Source organism: Aethalodelphis obliquidens, unplaced genomic scaffold (genome assembly GCF_003676395.1).
Source record: "Aethalodelphis obliquidens isolate GAN/ISIS:26980383/991018 unplaced genomic scaffold, ASM367639v1 scaffold90, whole genome shotgun sequence".
NCBI lineage: Eukaryota > Metazoa > Chordata > Mammalia > Artiodactyla > Delphinidae > Aethalodelphis > Aethalodelphis obliquidens.
In genome coordinates, this window is record NW_020838034.1 from 6135218 (window position 1) to 6158888 (window position 23671).

A 23671-nucleotide genomic window follows, 5' to 3' on the forward strand; every position below is an offset into this window, starting at 1 on the left:
GACGGTCTCCCCCTCCTTCCCGCTCTCTGTCTTACCCTAGTTTGGAAATGCAGCAGACCTCTGAGCCTGCCACCATTGGGTGCCAGGGGCTGTCACTCTGCGGCAGGAAGAGCTCCTATTGGTCGGGCTGGAGGCTGGTAGGGAGCTGACTATAAAAGGTGGGGCCGGCGGAGGCTCGCGGAGCGGCTCTGACAGGACGGGGTCGGAAGGGGACTCCTGGCGGGGAGCTGAGCGCCTGGAGCTGGGGTGCGGGCACTGGAGCAGCGGCTCTCCGCACTAACTCTCCTCGCCTCATCAGCGGGGCCCCTGCCTCAGAGCCCGGCAACTTGCGGCCGTCGCCCGTGCAGCCTGAGTGCCCCTTGTCTCCCCTGCACGTTTCGCGCCCCGCGCGCCCCGTCTGGCCGCCGCGATGAGCGAGGTGAGAGGCGCTGCCCGGCCCCGCCGCTGCGGACTAGGGCTGCGGCGCGGGGAGGCCGCGGCTCGGGGTCCCAGGGCTGCGAGGGAGGGTGCTGCAGCCCAGAGCCGCTGAGAATCCTCCCGGGACGGCCCCTGCCTCTCTGGGAAAGCTCCCACCTTGGAGTGCTGGGGAGCGATTGGAAGAGGGAGGCTTTAAGTTCCCTGACTGTCGGTGGAGATTTGGGGGGACTGGAATCGATTGTAGAATGGGAGGGCTGAGGTCTCAGATCGTAAGTTTTATCCTCAGGATACTGCCCTCTGCATAGGTCTTACTGCTCCAAGGTTACTCGGGCTTCCCTTCACTCCCCAGACTTCTGAGAAAAACATTAGCTTCTGTCTTCCCTCTCCTAGGGCTGTATTGCTTTTACACTCCTTATGTAGCATTCAACGGAGAACTCCAGCCCTCGCCCCCTGGGGTGGCTCTTCGCCCCTATTAGGAAGGTGGCATCCTACCCTCCACTCATTCAATCAAGAACCAACCGTTGGAGGGACCATTCTGATATTCAGAAGACTTGTAGTGGGGGCCTGTCTGGCTGCTGGGGAGATGTCCCCTTCAAGAGTAGACCTCCTTCTGCAGTGCTTGTTACACCCTGAGTCTCCACAGGGTCCGTGGTCATCCGAACCAGACCCAGTCCATTAACTGTGATTTCCTCTATTCAAAGAACACTGTCCATCCGTGGGGGTCAAAGCAGAGACTGGGAAAGACCTCTTCCATTGTTTGACTGCATTTTTAGGCATCCAGAGACAAGGATCTTCCTTTCTAAGTGAAGTCAGTATGGGCAGTGACATCACAAGCTTGCTCTCTGCACCCCCTTTCCTAGTACCCAGGATCTTGTATTAAATCCAACATCTCAGCTATATGCCAGATCCCAGCTCTACTGCTTACTAGCTATGTGGCCTTAGGCAAGTTTACTAAGCCTTTCTCTGCTTCAGTGTTTTATCAGCAAAATGGGGGTAATACTGGTCGTTCTAACGATTAAATGAGATAATATATGCCAAGTACTGAGAACAGTACCTGGCAGAGAGTAGGCACTCATTGTATGTTAGATATTGTTATTATCTCCATCTCACTTCTAAAATTAAAAAAAAATTATTTTAGAGTATTTCAGAAAACTAGCATGAGACGTGTCAAGGATACAAGGTTAGTGAAGGGGTAGGACCCTGTAGGTCTCAGTTTAGAGCTTCATCTTTAGTAGGAGCTCTGCTGGCTCCTACCAAAAGCTCTCACCCAGGGAGCCAATTAGTGCCAACTACTATGTTTTGGTTGCCATGTCCACTAAGTTTATCCTGGAAAATTCAGCTACTCTGGGGGCTGCAGATGAACTAAAGTGGTTTCCTGTCCCTCAGATAGTTGTGACTGTGACCACAGCAGCCTTTCAGAAAGAAAGAAAAGGAAAAAAAGATTCAATCTTCTTTCCTTTTGCTTCTTCCAGCCCTAATGTGAGAAGAGAGGTTTTCTTTGCCCTCTCCCGTTGCAGAGCACAGGCTCCGGACGCGCAGGCTCAGCGGCCATGGCTCATGGGCCCAGCCGCTCTGCAGCATGTGAGATCTTCCCGGACGGGGGCACAAACCCGTGTCCCCTGTCCGGGACACAAACCCGTGTCCCCTGCATCGGCAGGCGGACTCTCAACCACTGCGCCACCAGGGAGGCCCTCTTTGCCCTCTTTTCACTGAGGTCTAGAGTTCAACGCCCCCCTAGTGTTTCTAAATCTGAAAGTTGCAATTCAAGCCATCCCCTGGAGGTCTGTGATCTGAAGTCTATGCCAACATGAAGATGTGTGGTTAGCCTGTGCTTTTTAGGGGAAGTGCACAGCCTCTCTGTAGGATACACTACAGGGGCTGGGATCTAGGGTGATATTTGGTAGAGTGACAAAGCTGTCACAAAGCAGTGTCAAGAAAAATAATTTGGTGTTTGAGGGGAAAGTCAAGTCTTGACTTAGCAGCTGTACTTGACTAGCCTCGATCAGGAACTCAGTAGAATGAAGAGAGTGGAATCCTTGGATGGGAAGTAACTGACAGTGTCTGCAGGGCTGCCTGACCTCCCAGGCTGTCAGAGTGAACTGGTCCTAACTAGCAGTTTAGTCATCGAAGCTGCCTCCTGATACAAAGCTGAGCCTGGCTTCAGGGATGAGTATTTATAAAATCCAGAAGCAGCCACCTGGGCTTACACAGAGATCAGCTGTCCCTGAACCAGATACCCAAAGGGCCTCTGCTTCCCTAGAGGCCAAGACCCAGCCTGTTTTCTTCCTCTTGTAAAAGCTATGAAGAAAAGTGGAAGTGTTGCCCAGAGCTCTGAAGCTCTAGGGAGACTCCAAACTTCTTTCTCTCAGCCCAGCCCCAGGGGTCTCCTCTTTCAGGCTGGAGCCCTAGCCCAGGAAAGCCCTGTGCACTCTGAATCTTATGTAAGCTTCACCTCCCCCACCTGCTTATTGTCTTGCTTCAGTGAAACTGCATGAAATGAGAGAATTTGGGATCTCTTTAAGAGATTTCCATTTCAAATGAAGAACAAAAATTGGGGAGGGGGTCTCCAGACCTAGAGGAAAAGTGTAGGATCCTGGTGACGCTGCTGGGGAGGGTCTCTGGTTATACTTTCCCTTCCTGGCTCTGCTGTCACTCAGTACTGCAGCAGAGCATTCCCCTGTGAGTGTGTGTGTTCGTGTGCAGAGGAGCTGCAGGGGCTCGTCTCCAGCTTGTCTGCATTCACAGCTGCAGGCAGGACTTGATTGCTGTGAATCACAGTCTATCTCTTATAGTTTAATAACTTTTTGCTAGTTTCGGTGAAGAATGGGGATGGGAGATGCATTCAGTCCATGAGGGCTCTTTCCTATAATCCCTTGTCATATGGTGTAGCTGGCGGCTTAAAGCACACTTGCAAGTTCTTCTGTGATCCTGTTGCCCTTCTCAACTGTAAAAAGTCCAGCTGGAGGAATCCCTTGGTCCAGCCGTCATTCTGCTGAAATGGGGCTTATGTATGACTGGTAACTAGTTCCATGGTGTCTGCCCCATAGTGTCTGTCCTCAAGCTGGCAGGGGATGGAGCAAGGGACAGATCAACTAGAAACCTCACTAGACCCAGTACTCCCTCCTTTATTATTCTGCTTGCTGTCCTCCTAGGTAATAGGAATGGGATATCACACTTTGGGGATCACATTCTCCTTCCTGTGCATATCTGCCTGAATCTACAACCTCCTCCACAATGGAAGTTTGGTCAGGGTGACATCATTCTGTTATGTCTTCTGCGAACCATTTGTTAGGGAACCTGGTAGGGACTTGGAGGAAATCCAAGTTTCTCTCTTTCTCTCTCATTGGTATTTTATTATGATGATGATTATGTGGGACGTATAAAACAGAAGAGCTGGATACTGGAGAGCCTTCCACCTCTAGAAATATCTGGCTTCTGAAGTAAGAGAAACCAGAATTTGGTTCCAGAGCTTGCTCATCCCTTTCTCAGTCACCAATCCAGGTTGTTGGCTTTAGCTGCTTGAGCAGGAGACTGGCTGATAAAAGTGGATGACTTTGTCATCCCGTGACCTGGGAATATAGTCTTCTCCCTCAGCTGCAGCTGTTATCAGTAACACCTTAGAATGTCAAGTCTCTATAGGGACAGGCACCGTAAGTATTGTGGCTGGAGTCCGAATATGCAAACCTCATGTGTCTTTCATGTCTGTCCATGGAGAATCTTAACTGATGACAGTGATGGAGATAGGGCTGCAAAGACAGAGGAGGAAGTAGGATCAGGTCGATCAAGACAAGTCACTAGCTTGTCTTTTCAAGGTACTGGTTCTATGAATGCTTCCCCCTGTTTTCTTTCTGTTTTTCTGTAGTTCCAAATTGTCTTTCATGAGTCTATGTTATCATGGAAAAAATAAGCTTAGTTTTGCAAAAATCCTTCTATCTAGAAGAAATACAGGTATTTTTTTTTTTACCAAAAAAATCTCAAATAATATATCAAAACATTTTAGCAATATAATTTCAGATTTGTCAAGGAACCCTAAAGATCATCTGGTCCAGGGCTTCCCTGGTGGCGCAGTGGTTGACAGTCCGCCTGCCGATGCAGGGCACACGGGTTCGTGCCCCGGTCCAGGAAGATCCCACATGCCGCAGAGCGGCTGGGCCCGTGAGCCATGGCTACTGAGCCTGTGCGTCCGGAGCCTGTGCTCTGCAATGGGAGAGGTCACAACAGTGAGAGGCCCGCGTACCGCAAAAAAAAAAAAAAAAAGATCATCTGGTCCAATCTCCTCATTTTACAGATGAGGAAACTGAGGCCCAAACCTTATCTAAGTTTACACAGTATTAGAACCAACACTGGGGCATAGAACTGCTGCCTTCTTATCCCAAAAGAACTTTCCCTAAGACTCTTTTAACATGTGACTCCAGTGATAGAATGGTTTAATTTACATGCAACTTTGAAGGAATATATTACAAATACTTTCTATAGGAGATCTAAGCAGTGTGATTTAATAAATCCTGAGCAAGAGGATAGAGAGAGAGGAGAGACCAACGTAGGATGATATGTACCAACGGGGTAAATTTTGGTAGAATACTAGACAGGGTAAGCACTATTCTTCCTTATGCAAGATGCCTAGTCACCTTAAAAGTGAGTGCAACGAATATGCTGAAGTGGAGTAGGTAAGTTAATAGGAGTGTAGGAAGGCGGAAGTCTGGAGGTCCTCTTTTCATGCATTCTTAGTTTCTGGTGTCCATCACTGATTATCATCACTGTAAAGAAACAAGGACTAGAAGGAGAGGTTTTCTTTCAGAAAAGAAAGGAATGAGCAATTCTCTTAACTCTAAAGTATTTGACTTGGAGGATCCAGTGCAGAAAACAGGTATCTAAGTAAAATTGCTGTACCTGATAATCAAACAGACGCTGAACATTTACTCCTCCTTCATTTGGCCACTTGACTTCCAAAGAGAGTACCAAGGCTTTGGGAGGAGAAATCTAGAAGAGGGAAAGAAGAACACGTTAGGCTGGCAAAGTAAGTGATGAATGCTAAGTGCATGATTTTCTAAATCCGTACTCCAGACCTACTGCTCAAAGTGACTTGCTCCAGAATTATTTGACCTGCAAGAGTAAGCCAAGTCAGAAGCAGATCCCAAACCACTTTTTCTAAGAAATCTGCACCCCTGCAGGTGCCTGGATCTTATCACGTTCTCCTCCCTGAAGCCTGATTATTGTTTAAGTCCAGGCTGATGCCAGAAGGCGGGCCCACCTAGGTTTCCCAACCCCCCCATCCAAGGAAAAGAGGTGCCATTTACCCTTCTGTTGTCCTTGGTGCTGCCTCCCTCCCCCACAAAGCCCTCCAGCTGAGCGTTTGCCTTGTAGGCTGTGGTGGGATTAATACGTTTATTCTGGGACAATAACGTCATGGGTGGGATGCACACTGAAGATTACAGTAATACATGATGCTTTGGCACTACTCTCTCTCCCCCACCCCCTACCCCCAGTATGGGGTGAAGGCACAGCTCCAAGCTGTGTGCAGAGCACCGCAAATAACTACTCATTAAATTGTGGCAGCCCATGCTGGGGGGAAACGGGCGGGGGCTGTTGACTCACCGCATACCATGAGCTGGCGTAGCCAAAGAATTCTGCCTGACTCCAGTGAGGGGTACTGCTATTTCAGGAAACAGGGGTGGGATGGCTGAGCGGGGAAGGACAGACCAGGGGGCTTGGGAGCTCGGACTGCTTAGGTTGTATTCCTGTCTCTAAGGTATTTGGGTTATATTCCATGCATTAGGAAACATTAGGAAAAGAATGTGTGTCTGTAGAACCTGGAGTAAGGATTCCTAGCTCTTTTTCTGTTTTTATCTTGAGGGTGACCTTGAGCAAGTCTTTCTGAAGCTGTTTGAGGACTGCAGCTGGTTGCTGCCCTGAAAGAATTGAAACAGTTCCAGCAGTGCTCCAAAAACAGCAGTCCAGGGTCTTTCAGGGGCACCAGGGGATCCCAAAGGCCTCTCTAAGGGTCTTTAGCAGTGAACTTCATTTATCACTGGGGGAGAACATGTCAGCAGGGATAAAAGGGTCCCTGGGGGGCTGAAGCCTCTTTGTCACTACTTGAAAGCAGATGCACTAACTCCTGTCTCCCTTCACTTTCTGCATCTCTATAGCAAGCAGGGAGCTTACAAGGCCTAGGATTTATTTCAATACTAAGGCAAGAAAGGGGTCTTTGGGGCTCGTATTTAGGATTTTTAGGATTCAGGCCCTTTTTAGATTTCCCTGCCCTGGACTATAGGACAGGATTCTGAGTCCTTGTGCTTATTCATCTGAGCTAAGTGATCCTAACAGTACTATAATGTGTATATGATGTGTTTTCATTTGCCCAGCATCCAAGATATATCATGCAAAAGCAGAGTATATGTGATCCAGATGCAACGAGGTGCTCCTTTGTTCCTGTCTGTTGCTGCTGTTAACAACCTGTGATACCTCTTTAAAGACCCCAGTGGGATGAGGCGTAGGGGGAAATCTGGGTAGTTTACCTTTCCCATGGTTAGTTCTAAATTGCTGCTTGGAACTGAGGGGGTGACACTATCTTGCCTCTTCGCGTGACAATGGTTGCTGTGGCAACACCATTAAAGATGTAAGAGACAAAGAAAGGAAGAAATGCAGCCCAAGAAGGGGGCAGGGCGAGTAGGGCCTAGAGTTATAGGGTACCTATTCCCCAATAGTGACAGCTATAGGGAAAAAGCACCTAAGTCGCTACCACTTTGACTATTTTCAGGTGCTTTGCCAATACTAACAAACTATCCTTCTGAGGCAAGGAATGGCTTTACACAGTCATCTTTCTGATACAAAGGATTGATTGAGGAGATATGGTCTATTTGCTCCTGAGGATTAATCATCTTCTCCCTGTGGTCTACAAAAAAAAAAAAAAAAAAAAAATAGGGTATGTTTCTGTCTAAGGGTTCTTTGCAATGAAACATGAACATTAATGGAGGTGCTGTATTGGAGGTCCCCTCTGGTACACCTATGACCTGGGAGTAGCTCCAGGAGGCTCCAGGGCTCCAGACATGGGCAGCTGCTATACAGAATACAATTTCTGCCCAAGCAGACTATTGTTGGGCCCTTTACCAAAGGTTTAGAGCTATTGTCAGCATTTGTGGGGACAGACATTGGGAATACAGGGAGATTGTGATTTCCAGGGTTGGTTTAGAATAAAAAGAGAACAGTTATGAAACTCCTTTGGTAGCAGAATAAGCCTCAAGGGCCCTTAGAGCCATCCCAGGTATTCCCTTCCTCCTTCAGTCCCACTTAGTGAAGATATACTCTGTGGCAGCTCTACTTTTTGATTCCAGGTCTTGAGCCAGGCAACACCCCAGTAACTTGTCCTATTCTTATATTCAATCCACAGTTACATTACTTCAAAATAATAACAATTTATTTTGATATATGCTAGGTATATTTTTTCTAGTTCTTTTCACCTTTTAGGATAGATATGTTTTCTCTTCTGCAGATGAGATGTCTGAGCACAGCAAGGCTAACTGATTTATCCAATGTCACACAGCTAGGAATGGGAGAGCCGGGATAGTCAATGCAGATCCAGGATATGAACTCAGATCTGTCTACCTCTACCTAAGATGACATATTGCTTCCACCAGGAATTTGAGGCTTGAGAAAATTTTAATTCACATAAACAAATATCTACTGAGTATCTACTATGTGCAAGACATAGGTTGCAGTTACTACAAGTGAGACACAAATAAATGGACCGTGCTTTCAAGGAAATGGACTCTGGTGGGGTGGTGAAGTTGGGGAAGGGGAGGTAAGACAGATACACAATAACTATAATACAGGTAACATGAAATACGCTCCTAGAGAAGTTCTTCCCCTTCATCCTCAGCTGTTTTTCAGGCACATCTACTGAAGTGAGGAAAAGCAATGACCTGGCTTCACAATCTCTGAGCCAGCTACAGAGTGAGGCCCTCAGCTATCTGAAAGCAAATTAAACTTCAGAAATCGTGGTGAGGTGGCAAATACAGCAGAGTAGGAGCTCCCTTCATTTGTTCAACATATACTGAGTGTGTATCATGCTAGACCCTGGAGTGAGTAAGATAGACACTGCCCCTGCCCTCATAGCGAGTTCCTCATAGGAACTTGCACAGAAATGGAGGAGACAGACATTAAATAACTAATTAATAAATTATTATTTAATTACATTAGTAACAAGTACTACTAAGGAGAAATACCAGGTGCTGTGAAAACTTATGACGGTCCTAGCCTAGTCTGGGGAGCTAAGAAGGGCTTCCTGGAAGAAGGAACCCTTAAGTAGAGCTCTGAAGGATAAATAGGAATTAACTAGGTAAAAGGGGAGCAGGGGTAAGGGAACCATGTGCCAAGGTCCTGAGGTGAGAAGCAACAGAGATGAGGTTACCGAGGTAATCAGAGGTTGCATAATGTAAGATCTTTTAGACTGTGTTAAAGATTTTCTTCTAAAAAAAAAAGCATTTTCTTCTTTATCCTAAGAGCATCAGTAACCACTTGGGCTATTACCGTGGTCCACATAAGAAACAACTGTGTTAGGATGGTGGAAGTGAATGGATTAAGAGATATTTGGGAGATAAAGTTAATAGGACTTAATATTGAATTGGATATGCAATGTGAAGGAAAGAAAGGTGTCAAGAACAATTTCTAGGTTTGTGGCTTGTACAACTGGATGAAATGGGGAATACCTTGCAGAGCACTAGGTTGGGTAGGTAGGATTATGAATTTAGTTTGAGACACAAAGAGTTTGGAGTTCCCACAGAACACCCAAGTGGAGATGTTTTATTTATTTACTTATTTTAATTTTAATTTTATTTTATTTATTTTTTTGTGGTACGCAGGCCTCTCACTGTCGTGGCTTCTCCCGTTGCGGAGCACAGGCTCCGGACGCGCAGGCTCAGCGGCCATGGCTCACGGGCCCAGCCGCTCCGCGGCATGTGGGATCTTCCTGGACCGGGGCACGAACCCGTGTCCCCTGCATCGGCAGGCGGACTCTCAACCACTGCGCCACCAGGGAAGCCCAAGTGGAGATGTTTAAAAGCTCAGAGGAGATTTCTGGGATAGAGGTATGCAGTCTGCCCTCTGCATCCACGGGTTCCACCAACAGCGGATTGAATTTCTGAATCTGAGGATGCAGAACCCATGGGTACTGGAGGGCAGACTGTACTGTGCCATTTTATGTAAGGGACTTGAGCATCTGTGGATTTTGGTATCCCTGGGGATCCTAAAACCAATCCCTCTTGGATACCAAGGGAAAGCTGTACATTTGAGCCATCAATGGCATTCTGTGCGGTTCAATATGGTAGCCACTAACCACGTGTAGTTATTTAACTTATTAGTTATTAATAAATTATTAACTTATAAATAAATTTATAAATTTTATTCCTCAGTTGCACTAGCCCCATTTCAAAATGCTCAATAGCCCCATGTGCCTAGGGGATGCCATACATTAGGCAGCACAGATATAAAACATTTCCATCATTGCAAAAAGTTCTTTTGCAGGGGTCTGCAAACTTTTTCTGTAATGGGCCGGGTAGCAAGTATTTTTGGCTTTGTGGGCCCTGTGGCCTCTGCTGCAATTACTCAACTCTGCTACTGTGGTGCAAAAGCAGCCACAGACAATATGCAAACAATGGGCATGGCTGTGTTCCAGTAAAATTTAATTTAGGAAAACAGGCCGTAGACCAGATTTGGCGGTGCGCAGTAGATAGCTGACCACCGTTCTATTGGATGGTGCTGTATAAATGATAACTGAAGTCATAGGTGCAGATAAGATCATCTAGGAAAAGAGAACAGAAGGGAGCCTAGCCCTAAACCTCGAGAGCCCCCAATACTTAAATGTTGACGGAAGTGTCCAGAAAGATAGGAGAAAAACCAGGAAAAACTGTGATGTCCCAGGAGCCAAGGAAAGAATGTGTGTCAAGAAAGGTGAAATGATTAAGAGTATTGAACGCTTCAAGAGGTCAAGCCAAGTGGAGCTGAAACTTTTGCATTTGATTTCTTATCATAGAGCACATTGGTTTTCTAAAGAGGCATTTCAGTGGAGTAGGAGTAGAAGCTAGGTTGAAGTGGGTGGGAGAGTGTGTGGGAGGTGAGGAAATGGAGATAGTAAGTGTTCTGAGAAGTCCAGCTATGAAAAGAAAAGAGATGTGAGAGACCCTGGCCCCCACCCCTTCCCCAGTCACCTATCTACTCTACCTTTCTAACTGGTCCTTCTCAGTCTTTTCTAGCTCTCTTAACCTTCTTTCCCCATAAAAAAATAACTTATTATTTAATAACTTATTACGTTACTTGTATAACTTAATAAGGTATAACTTACATGCAGTAAAATGTACTTTTATCCGGATATAGTTCTGTGAATTCTGACAAACATATACATCATGTAACTGCCACCACAATCAAGATATACAGCAGTTCCATCATCCCCAAATTCCCCCATTTTCCTTTATACTCACCCCTCCCATGACCTCAGCCCTTAGCAGCCACTGATCTGTCTGCTGTACCTATAGTTTTGCCTTTACAAGAAATGTCATATAATTGGAATCATACAGTATACGTGTATCCTTACGGGTCTGGCTTCTTTCACTTAGCATAATGCCTTTGAAGTTCATCCATGTTGTTGTATGTATCAGTAGTTCATTCCTTCTTTAATTGTTGAGTAGTATTACATTTTATGGATGTATTACAATGTGTTTACCCATTCCTCAGTTGAGGGACATTTGGTTGTTTCCAGTTTTTGGTGATTGCAGGTAAAGCCGTTATAAACATTCACCTGCAAGTTTACGTGTAGACGTACGTTTTAATTTCACTTGAGTAAATACCTAGGAGTAGGATTGCTGGGTTGTATGAAAAATGGACACTTAAGAAACTTCCACACTAGCTGTTCCATCTTACCTTCCCACCAGCAATGTCTGAGAGCTCCAGATACTCTGTATCTTTGCCAGCACATCGTATAGTCATTAAAAAAAAACCAACAAAAACACGTGTGTGCATGCATGCGTGCATGCGTGCACATGCACACACACACACACACACACACACACACACACACACACCCCAAAACAACAACAACAAAACATTCTAATAGCTGTATAATGATATCTAATTGTGGTTTTAATTCAAATTTCCCAAATGACTAATGATATATATTTTTTCATGTGCTTATTTGCCATCCATGTATCTTCTTTGGTGAAGTGTCCAAATATCTTGCTCCTTTTTACAAACTGTATTCATACTATTGAGATTTGAAAGTTCTTTATATATACTGGATACAAGTCCTTTATCAGATTTGTGATTTGCAAATATTTTCTTCCAGTCTGTAGTTTGTCTCTTCATTCTCTTAGGAGTGTCTTTCAAAGAGCAGTTTTTAATTTTGATGAAGTCCAATTTATAATTTTTTTCTTTTATGGATTATGCTTTTGGTGTATCTAAGAAATCTTTGCCTACCCCAAGGTTGCAAAGATATTTTTTCCCTGGATTCTTCTAGAAGTTTTATAGTTTTAGGTTTTATATCCATTTCAAGTTAATTTCTGTATAGGGTGCAAGACATAGATTGAGGTTTCTTTGCACTTGACTATCCAATTGTTCCAGCACTATTTTGAAAGGACCACCCTAACATTTTATTTATTTATTTATTTTTATAGATCTTTATTGGAGTATAATTGCTTCACAATACTGTGTTAGTTTCTGTTGTACAACAAAGTGAATCAGCCATATGCATACATATATCCCCATATCCCCTCCCTCTTGAGCCTCCCTCCCACCCTCCCTAACCCACCCCTCTAGGTCATCGCAAAGCACCGAGCTGATCTCCCTGTGCTATGCTGCTGCCTCCCACTAGCTATCTATTTTTACATTTAGTAGTGTATATACGTCGATGCTACTCTCACTTCGTCCCAGCTTCCCCCTCCGTCTCCCCCCATGTCCTCAAGTCCATTCTCTATGTCTACGTCTTTATTCCTGCCCTGCCACTAGGTTCATCAGTACCATTTTTTATTTTTAGATTCCATAATATATGCGTTAACATACAGTATTTGTTTTTGTGTTTCTGACTTACTTCAGTCTGTATGACAGACTCTAGGTCCATCCACCTCACTACAAATAACTCAATTTCATTTCTCTTTATGGCTGAGTAATATTCCATTGTATATATGTGTCACATCTTTATCCATTCATCTGTCAGTGGACATTTACGTTGCTTCCATGTCCTGGCTATTGTAAATAGTGCTGCAATGAACATTGTGGTACATGTCTCTTTTTGAATTATGGTTTTCTCAGGGTACCTGCGCAGTAGTGAGATTGCTGTGTCGTATGGTAGTTCTATTTTAGGTTTTTAAGGAACCTCCATACTGTTCTCCATAGTGATTTTATCAATGTATATTCCCACCAATAGTGCAGGAGGGTCCCCTTTTCACCACACCCGTTCCAGCATTTACTGTTTGTAGATTTTTTTGATAATGGCCATTCTGATAGGTGTGATGTGATACCTCATTGTAGTTTTGATTTCCATTTCTCTAATAATTAGTGAGGTTGAGCATCTTTTCATGTGCCTCTTGGCCATCTGTATGTTTTCTTTGGTGAAATGTCTATTTAGGTCTTCCACCCATTTTTTAATTGGATTGTTTGTTTTTTGATATTGAGCTCCATGAGTTGTTTGTATATTTTGGAGATTAATCCTTTGTCTGTTGTTTCATTTGCAAATATTTTCTCCCATTCTGAGGATTGTGTTTTTGTCTTATTTATGGTTTCCTTTGCTGTGCAAAAGATCTTAAGTTTAATTAGATCCCATTTGGTTTTTTCTGTTTTTATTTTCATTACTCTAGGAGGTGGGTCAAAAAAGATCTTGCTGTGATTTACGTCAAAGAGTGTTCTTCCTATGTTTTCCTCTAAGAGTTTTATAGTGTCTGATCTTACATTTAGGTCTTTAATCCATTTGGAGTTTATTTTTGTGTATGGTGTTAGGGAGTGTTCTAATATCATTTTACATGTAGCTGTCCAGTTTTCCCAGCACCACTTATTGAAGAGGCTGTCTTTTCTCCATTGTATGTTCTTGCCTCTTTTGTCATAAATTAGGTGACCATAGGCACATGGGTCTATCTCTGGGCTTTCTATCCTGTACCATTTATCTGTATTTCTGTTTTTGTGCCAGTACCACACTGTCTTGATTACTATAGCTTTGCAGTATAGTTTGAAGTTGTGGAGCCTGATTCCTCCAGCTCCGTTTTTCTTTCTCAAGATTGCTTTGACTATTCTGGGTTTTTTGTGTTTCCAGACGAATTGTAAAATTTTTTGTTCTAATTCTGTGAAGAATGCCATTGGTAGTTTGATAGGGATTGCATTGAATCTGTAGATTGCTTTGGGTAGTATAGTTATTTTCACAATATTGATTCTTCCAGTCCAAGAACATAGTATATTTCTCCATCTGTTCACCCTAACCTTTTAATATTGGGGTTCCTCAAGGCTTGGTCCTAGACCCGCTTCTTTTCACTCTAGTTGTGGTTGAAGAAGGAATTCAGATTGAGGAAGGCTTTTTCTTGTTTTTTCGGTTTTAAAGAAAGGAAGAGGTTTTATTTATAAGCAAGTCAAGAGAATTGATTGTGAAGATCCCTGAGGAGGAGAAAAGGGGAATGGGATCTAAAGCTCAAATGGAAGGAAAAGACATCATCTGAATGCTGATAAATGCCCTGGAAGGAGGTATGGGGTCAGGAAAGGGAGGATATTGCTGTGTCATATCCCTCTCTGCAGTCTCTCAAAGTTTGAAGACAGAAGACCCCTAAGCCAGCAGACCTCTCCTTTTCCTCCGTCCGCACTGGAAGGGAGAGTCCACAACTTTGAACTGCAGAGGAAACAAAAGTATACTCATGGGGAATTGACAGCTACTGCCAAGATGATGGAATGGAACATTGGAGCACATCAGGCCCAGAGGTGAGGAGAAAAGGAATACAGGAATGTAGGCAGGGAAAGAAACTAGGGCCCTCTAGGGAAAGGCAAGAGTTGATGGGCCTCATAGTTGCTAATTACATGTTGAGAATTAAGAAACATTTAGTCCTGTGTAGGCAGTGAGGCTGAACTGAACCAAGCTTCAACTCACTAGAAACTTCGAGTAACAGGCTTAAATGTAAGCAAGAGAGTCATTTGAAATGGAAACCAATAGGATGATCCTGCACATGGAATTCTCAGAATCTGAAAGGCTAGCATCTGGCCCTGGGAGTGAAAAACACACATACAGGCTATGGCTAACCCCCAGGGGTCAGCCCGGTATGTGTCAGGAGGCCCACTGGGCAAACATCAAGATGAAAGCCAGAATCAGCATGGCCAGCTCAACTAGCAGAGCAGGAATCTGAGTCAGTAGGCAAGGTCTGGGATCAGGTTCTCAAATTACAAGAAAGCTTTCCCCATATTGGGAGGACAGGACCCTCTAGAGTATATATCAAGCAAGTGTTGGGGACTATGGATTGAGAGACTGGTCCTTGAATACAGCTGCCTAACTGTGGGAATGGAAGGAAATCATGATCTCTAGGACTTTCCTTCTTACCTAGGGATTGCTCTGCTGTGTGGGAGCACTTGTCTATTTAAATCAGTTTCACACTGGACATCCTTCTCATGTGGTATGTATGTACCACATGCATACACGTGCTTACGCCTTTGGCTGGAGACGGATACAGCATAGCATAATGTTCAAGAGGGTGGACTCTGGAGTCAGACCGCGTTGGTTCAAATCCTGGCTTTGCTACTTCTTAGCTATATGACCTTAGGCAAGTTAATTAACCTCTTCTGGCCCTTAGTTTTCTTATCTGTAAAGTGAGACTAGTAACAATACCTATCTTATAGGGCTGTTGTAAGAATTAAACATGTTAAAGTACTTAGAACAGTGACTGGCACAAAGTAAGTATTATATCAATATATATGATTATTAATAAGATGAGGTGGGGTGGCATTCTAAAGTCCTTGATTTCTTCCAGTTCCCCTAGATGGGTCCCATAAGGAAAAGGAAGGATTTGCTAAACCATTTCACTGTTGTTATTTCTGGTCAGAAGAGCTCAGGGTTGAAAGAAGTAGAAGAGCACCTGAGAGTTTCCAGTAATCCATACCTGGCTAGAATGAGAGGCTGAGAGAGAGCGGCTGAGAAACGCTCACCTGTCACAGCTCTGTGGGTGAGCACTGATCCTCTGGAGTTGCGAGTTTTTGTAAGAGACACTCTTACAGCACATGTGGTTTCTGGTTCATCCAGAGAGGACCTCCGTGCCTCCTTGGTTTACCAGAAATATGGTTAATCTGATGGCTGTCAGATGGATGCACCAGAGGACCTTGATTCATCTAAAATTGCTGAGTTTCTGGAAGATACACAGGAGGCTTGGGGCAGAGACCAGGGACCAGGAAAGGGCTGAGTATGACGTAGAGGGTGGGAGCTAACAACCTGTGATCTAACTGCCCCCACCTCCCACCTCAGCAAATCACTAACCACTAAATCCAGAAATCCATAGTGTTCGGAGTAGCTATTTGAGAACTGGCTGGAGAGGGTACAGGGAGGAGGAGCAGGTTGAAGCCCCAGCGTATTACTTTTTAGCAGAAGGTGTGAGAGAGATTTCAAGGGGCATTGTTAGTAATAGGGGTTTTCTTCTCCTTTACAGAATCCTTTTCTAGTCTCCGTAGTGACCTCTCATAAAGTTCGGCCAAATGGAGCTGAGAACCCCTGGGTGGCTAGACAGCAGCTGAGCCATGGCTCCATTCCAGGGTCAGTAATCTCAGGAGAGACTCAGGAAGGTGACAGCTGGCAGGGCAGAGGGAAAGGGGTGGCGGGTGTGGTTCAGCCCTGGCAAATATTCCTGCTTCGAGGATTCTCAAGGTTAGCTGATATGAGAAGGAAGGCAGAGGAAGGGGCAGTTACTCGAGGGAAGATTTTTAGAACTGGGGTCCAGATTTTCCTCCAAAGGGGAGGGATGAAAGAAAAGAATTGGTGGATTAAGGGAACAAGCTTAGAGAGAGAGAGAGGGATAATGGTTAAAGCAAGGATCAGATTCAGGGATTTGCTGGCAATAAAAAAAGGAGGGTTTGAAGTCAGAGATCATAGGACTATAGAACTTGCCTCTTGACCCGTGACCCTCTTGTCAGGACTATTGACTATTATCCTATTACTAAACACCCCATGTATCTCATGCTTTTGCAGTGTGGACAGACCTCTTGTGATGACAGCGTGCCAGTGTGGAAAGCGTCACCTAGCTAACTACTGGGTCACTACATTGATCATGTGCCAAATATATATATATATATAGATAGACTACAGGAAGATCATGGGAAAAGAAAGAATAATGAGTGGCCAGTCTCCCAAGAGTCTCAGGAACAACCCTTCCTCTAATGGAAACTTTTTTTTTTTTTTTTGGTCAAAGGGGGACTAGCAGGAATTCCATAGGGTTTGGGGAACACCCTTGTGCAAGTTCTTTCAGATTTTTAAATAAAAATGTACATATACATACATAAGCAATCAATATATTTTACAAAAATTGGACCATATCAACTTTTATTTGTAAATTTAATTATTTTTGGCTGCACTGGGTCTTCGTTGCTGCGCGTGGGCTTTCTCTAGTTGTGGTGAGCGGGGGCTATATTCATTGCGGTGCACAGGCTTCTCATTGCCGTGGCTTCTCTTGTTGTGGAGCACGGGCTCTAAGGTGTGCAGGCTTCAGTAGTTGTGGCTCGCAGACTCTAGAGCATAGGCTGAGTAGTTGTGGCGCACGGGCTTAGTTGCTCCGTGGCATGTGGGATCTTCCTGGACCAGGGATCGAACCCGTGTCCCCTGTATTGGCAGGCGTATTCCCAACCACTGCACCACCAGGGAAGCCCCCAGCGTTTTTTATCTTAATAATTTTTATTTTACTTTAAATTATTATTTTCTTATTTCCCCCTAACTTTCTGTTAGAAAAATTTATCAGAGTTGAAAGAGTTGTTCAATGCACATCCATATCTTTTCCAGCTAGATTCAGTAATTGTGAATATATTAGCATATTTGTGTCAGCATGCGACGGTATTCGATCTTGTGGACATAGCACAGTGGCTAAGAGTGTGGAGTTGGTCTGCCTCGGTCCCAGAGCCAGTTCCACTGTTTTCTAGTAGTGTGGCTTGACCTTGGGCAAGATCTTTTTTTTTTGCGGTACGCGGGCCTCTCACCGCTGTGGCCTCTCCCGTTGCAGAGCACAGGCTCCGGACGCGCAGGCTCAGTGGCCATGGCTCACGGGCCCAGCCGCTCCGCGGCATGTGGGATCTTCCCAGACCCGGGCACGAACCCGCGTCCCCTGCATCGGCAGGCGGACTCTCAACCACTGCGCCACCAGGGAAGCCCTTGGGCAAGATCTTTAACATCTCTAAGCCTGTTTCCTCAACTATAAAATAGGATGACATCTCAGAGATTTCAGAGGATTAAATGGGATACGGTTTGGCCATAATAAATGCTCAGGAAGTATTATTTGGATACTTGTCTTATCTCCTCACTCAGCCTGGAAGATAGGGACAATATCTTGACTGGTTTTACTTTATTTTTTTTTTTAATTTTTGGCTGCGTTGGGTCTTCGTTGTTGCAGGCTGGCTTTCTCTAGTTGCGGTGAGTGGGGGCTACTCTTTGTTGTGGTGCTCGGGCTTCTCACTGCGGTGGCTTCTCTTGTTGCGGAGCATGGGCTCTGGGCGTGCGGGCTTCAGTAGTTGTGGCGCGCGGGCTCAGCGGTTGTGGTGCGCGGGCTTAGTTGCCCCATGGCGTGTGAGATCTTAGTTCCCTGACCAGGGATCAAACGGGCATCCCCTGCATTGCAAGCCGGATTGTTAACCACTGGACCACCAGGGAAGTCCCTTACCTGCAGAATTTGACACAATTAATCACTCTTGTCTCCTTGAAATAGTTTCTTCATATGGCTTCTAAAGTACTATAATCTCTTGACTTTTCTCCTGGCTTCTTCTCAACTTCTCTTATTGATTTCTCCGCATTTCTACAACCTCTAATCACCGGAATGCCCCAGGATTTGCCCCTTTTCTCCTCTTTATCTGAACTCACTCCCTTGGTGATCTCACCCAGTCTCATGGCTTAAATGCCAACCACATCTTAATAACTGTCTAATTTATATCTCTAGGCAAGAGTCTTCTCTTTAACTCATCTTGAATATCCAACAGCTTATAACAACATCTCCTCCTGGTAGACAGTGGACTTGAGGATGGTGGGGGGCCGGGGGCCAGGGGGTACGGGGTGGGGAGGCTGAGACAAAATGAGAGAGTAGCATTGACATATATACACTACCAAATGTAAAATAGCTAGTAGGAAGCAGCTGCATATCACAAGGAGATCAAGTGCTTTGTGACCTCCTAGAAGGGGTGGGATAGGGAGGGTGGGCAGGAGGCTCAAGAGGGAGGGGATATGGGGATATATGTATACGTAGAGCTGGTTCACTTTGTTATACAGCAGAAACTAACACAACATCGTAAAGCAATTATACTCCAATAAAGATGTAAAAAAAAAAAAAAAAAAAAAAAAAAACTCCTCCTGGATAACTAGGTAGGCAATCTCAAACTTGTCCAAAAACAAGCTTCTGATCCTTTCCCTAATACCTGCTGCTCCTGCTGTCTTCTTCATTTCAGGAAATGGCAATTCATTTTTTTTTCATTTCCTCAGCCCCAAAACTTTGGAGCTATCCTTGAGTTGTGTCACTATGCCATTTAACCAATAGTCGTAGCTTGAAAATACAGTTGGCCCTCTGTGTCTGAGGGTTCTGCATCTGTGGATTCAACGAACCAAAGATTGAAAGTATATAATTTTTTAAATTTCAGACAGTTTCAAAAAGCAAAACTTGAATTTGCTGCAAGCCAGCAACTATTTGCATAGCATTTACATTGTATTGACAACTATTTACATAGCCTTTACATCGTATTAGGCATTATAAGTAATCTAGAGATTTTAAGTATGTGGGAGTATGTGCATAGGTTATATGCAAATACTTGCCAATATACAAATAAATGCCATTTTATATAAGGTATTTGAGCGTCTGTGGATTTTGGTATCCTTGTGGGTCCTGGAACCAATCTCCTGCGGAATCTGAGGGACAATTGTATACCTAGAATCAGATCACTTCTCACCACCTCCACTGACACCTTTTTGATCCAAGCAACCATTATCTCCTGTCTAGTTTTCTGCAATAATTGCCTAACAGATTTTTCAGCTTCCTCCCTAATGCCCCTTATGTGCCAATTGAAGGTCTCTAATGGCTTCTCATCACCCTTACGATAAAAGTCAAGCTCCTTAAAAAGACTCCCAAGGCTTAAAAAGACTCCCAAGGTCCCACGGAGTCTGCCCCAACTCCCAGTTATCTCTGATCTCATCTCCAACTGTCGTTCACTCCAGCTACGTTGGACTCATGCTATTGCTCAAACACGCTAGTCACACTTCCACCCCAGGGCCCTTGAGAGCTCTTGCCCACCACCTACAGCCCTTACTCCCTTATCTCCTTCAGCTCTTGGCTCAGGTACCACCTTTCAGAGAGGCTTTTCCTGACCACTCTGTATAAAACTGTATTTCTCCATTCCCACCTGGCAGTCACTACCTCCCTTCCCTGTCTTTTCTCTATAGCACTTATCACCACTTAACATAATAATAATTTTTTTATTCATTTGTCTATCTATATCCTAGAATGTAAACTCCATGAGGGCAGGGTTTTTTCTGTTTTGTCCTCTACAATTTCCCTAGCACCAATCAATACTTGTTGAATAAATTTTGATGACTCTTCTCCCTCTCTCTGATCTCAAGACCCACTTCTTCAAAAGACTAAGGGATGGGGCTTCCCTGGTGGCGCAGTGGTTGAGAGTCCGCCTGCCGATGCAGGGGACGCGGGTTTGTGCCCCGGTCCGGGAAGATCCCACATGCCGCGGAGCAGCTGGGCCCGTGAGCCACACGGCCACTGAGCCTGTGCGTCCGGAGCCTGTGCTCCGCAACAGGAGAGGCCACAGCAGTGAGAGGCCCGCATACCGGAAAAAAAAAAAAAAAAAAAAAAAGACTAAGGGATGGACCTGGTAGTAGGAGGGCTTGAAAATGATGATGGTGAGTCTACGGGGATGGCACCTTAATACTTCTGTGAATATCTAATATTCTGATTTTTCTTTTCCAGCTTAACACCAAAACATCCCCAGCAACCAACCAGGCAGCTGGCCCAGAGGAAAAGGGTGAGTGGGGGTGGGCTAAGCAGTTTGTAGGGCAGGTAAATATAGGGACATGAAGACAAGTAGGGCTGGAAGCCTGGAAGCTCCTAAAGTCAGATGTAACAGGAATAAGAATGTGATAAGTGAAACAAAGCACTAGGTTAGGACTACTATATCTATAAACTTCCTTCCAGTTTTTCCTAAGAAGTAAACCTACTAGAATTTACGCTTTGATTTTAGAAACTGGCTCTGGAATGCTTGGAAACAGGTACAGTGATAGGAAGAAACTCATCAAATGATCCCAGCCCCTGTCTCAATCAGAACTTTAGGGAAAACAGGGGAAAGTGAGTGTGCTGTGGGACTCTGAACTGTAGGATTTAGGAATAAGTGGTGATAGAAGACATTCGTCATCTTGGTTCAAGAGTTGCAAAGCTTCTGAGTACCTACTATAACTAATTCTCAGCCTAGGTACCCTGACTCAAGCTTCTGGGAGAGTCATCAGGCATTCCGGGTCCTAGCAAAGATTGGGGGACCTCACAGAGTCCAGTAGAAAGTGGACTTTAACCACTGTATTTGGGGCCTGGGAAAGGGGCTGGGGCAATTCAGGTTTACTCATTAATGAATCTCTCAACTATCTGCAGGGAGAGCTGGCAATGCCAAGAAGGCTGAGGAGGAGGAGGAGATTGACATTGATCTGACGGCACCAGAAACAGAGAAGGCTGCCCTTGCTATTCAGGGCAAGTTCCGGCGATTCCAGAAAAAGAAAAAGGATTCCAGTTCCTGAATAACCAGCCTTACCCTTCACCTTGCTCCCTTCCCTCCCCTTCTCCACAGCTCTGACTCCCATGTATCTTTGTCTCCTTGTCCCTCAAGCTTCTCGTTGAGGCAAGTTCAACACTTATACATTATTTTCTCTGGCCTCTCAAGCCATCGCAGCCGCAGAGGCACAAGGAACACAGGGAAGATGAAGAATTCAACAGGCAGCCACTTGCTTAAGGGTGGAACGTTTTCTCCTTGGGATACAGCTTCTTGACCAGTACCTGTGCCTGCTCTATGAGGCTGAAGAGCAAGAGGATTTGAGGTTGAGAGAGGGACCCCTGACGATGTGGGAGGGAGGGAAAAGCCTTCAGAGTAGGGTGCCCGAGGGTGGGGCATATGTTCCACTGGTTACAGCATTCACACTTCAGGTAGCATTTTTTACCTTCACATCCTTCTCATCAGAACCTCAACTTCCCTCCTATGAGCTAAGCCACAGTGGAGACTGGAGCCTCCCTTTCTCCTGGGCAGACCTAAATCAAACTGCTCCCATGTTAGTGCATGCTGAGTAGATTAGTTCCAAGGAAGGCCGACTGGGACTGGTAGAGACAAGGGCAAGTTTCCTTCATCGTCTAGTCTAGAACCGTAAGGGGCAGAAGTGGAAGAGGTTCAAGGGGCCGCAGGCAGGGAAATGGGAAGATTTGGGAAGGAAATCGCCAGTTGATTTGGGAAGAAAAGAAAAGTGAAGGAGGAGGAGATCTCTAAGGACACAAGTTACTGCTGGTAAAGGTGTACCATATGAAGGATTCCTGGGGCTTTGTTAACCTGCCTACCTCTAACCCCTCATGCCTAGCCACCCCCAGAGGCCACAAAAACCAAGTGACCCTTGTAGTTCCCACCTGCCCCATGGTGGAGTCAGAGCAGAAGTGGAACAGCCACTCTATGTGATTTTAGCATGTTTAATAATTATGAAAACAATAAACAAAATCCTCAAGTGGGGCCTTTTGACCTCTACTTCTGTTTTTTCTTGGGAGGAATATGAATATAAGCCTGAGCTGGCCTCAGGGAGGGTGGTAGAGCAACTGCGCGGATTACATGATGGCTCAGGAAACTAACACAGACCGAAGCCCTCTCCTACCTTCCTTCCCTGACCTTGTCCTCACCTTGATTCACCACCCACATTGTCTCTACCTGCTGCTATTTCCACCCCCGATGCTCCCCTACAAGGGTGCTCATCTCCTTCCCTTTCCCCTTCCAGCGAGCACACGCTTGGTGGATCTGCCTCTGAAAACAAACCCCATCTTCCCTTCCTCCCTCTCCCCAAATGACCTGTGTTAGCTGTCCCTCCTGCTTTGTCTTCCTCCCACGACCCTCCTCCCCTCCCACTGTTTTATCAAACAGGAGAAGAAGCAGATGACTCTGGGTCAATAGAGAGCACCACTGTCACGCTGAAGATTTTAAACCATGAATAAAATGATGGCTTACATTGCTGAGAAATGATTTCTATACATTGAAACCAGAAGCCAAATGCTTGAAGGTCGAACAAGGAACGCTCTCTCTCCCCCATTCTCCTCACTTCTTAGTACTGATTTAAGAATACGGAAGCTGGAACCATGCAGCAGCTCTGAATAGGAAGCAAGGAACTATATCCCTGGAAGCAACCTATATTACAAACTTCGTCCATGCCTAACAAGCCATGGCTATAGACTATCAGGAGGATTAAACAGTAATTCATGGGAAGGCCCTCTTCTCCTGTTGCCAGAGACGAGAAGGAAATTTTACATTTGAAATCTGTTCTGAGTGCAGTATAGTAATGATGGTGGCTTTTAGTCCTGGACTCAGGGGCAAATAAAAGGATAACCTCATTGCCACACTAGGTGTGTGTCCAGTATGTCCTGGTAGAACAGGAGGATTCCCTGTGTTCTGGTTCCGTGGACACAAGATGGGGATTAACTGTACTGCACCTTGGTCTGCCCCTATTAACACTAAAGTAAAACAGGTACTTCCTATTCCTGGTGATATGAGCTTCTGAGAGTTGGCTGGTGCTAGGGCAATAGTGGCATTCTCTGTCACCAGCCGTCTCCTATAGACTCTGCTGCTTGGGGGATACCTGCTGATTTGGTTTTTGCCACACTGGTCTGGAGCATGATTTTTTCCCCCTTCACTACTACTAGCTCCAGGCTATTATTCCTGTTCTCATGTGTATTTTAAAGAAAGTGCATGGTAGCAAAAACGTAGTCTGTTGCTTTGGGAAAGATAGTTTGAACTGGAAAGAAAGGTTTAGGCATCTTTTGCTGGACCAGTAGTAGTTCTC

General features: G+C 45.1%; 1 protein-coding gene across 1 annotated transcript; it reads left to right on the plus strand.

Annotated features, from left to right (window-relative positions):
- Positions 1–197: 197 nt before the first annotated feature.
- PCP4L1 (Purkinje cell protein 4 like 1) lies at positions 198–22356 on the plus strand. The gene is made up of 3 exons (XM_027095114.1): positions 198–418; positions 20571–20625; positions 21243–22356. The coding sequence occupies exons 1-3, from the start codon at positions 410–412 to the stop codon at positions 21383–21385; spliced, it is 207 nt and encodes a 68-aa protein (XP_026950915.1). The 5' UTR covers positions 198–409; the 3' UTR covers positions 21386–22356.
- Positions 22357–23671: the final 1315 nt, after the last annotated feature.

Coding starts and splice junctions, on each gene's coding strand:
- PCP4L1 (XM_027095114.1), top strand. Junction 20,626..21,242: donor AGCTGGCCCAGAGGAAAAGG/GTGAGTGGGGGT, acceptor AACTATCTGCAG/GGAGAGCTGGCAATGCCAAG.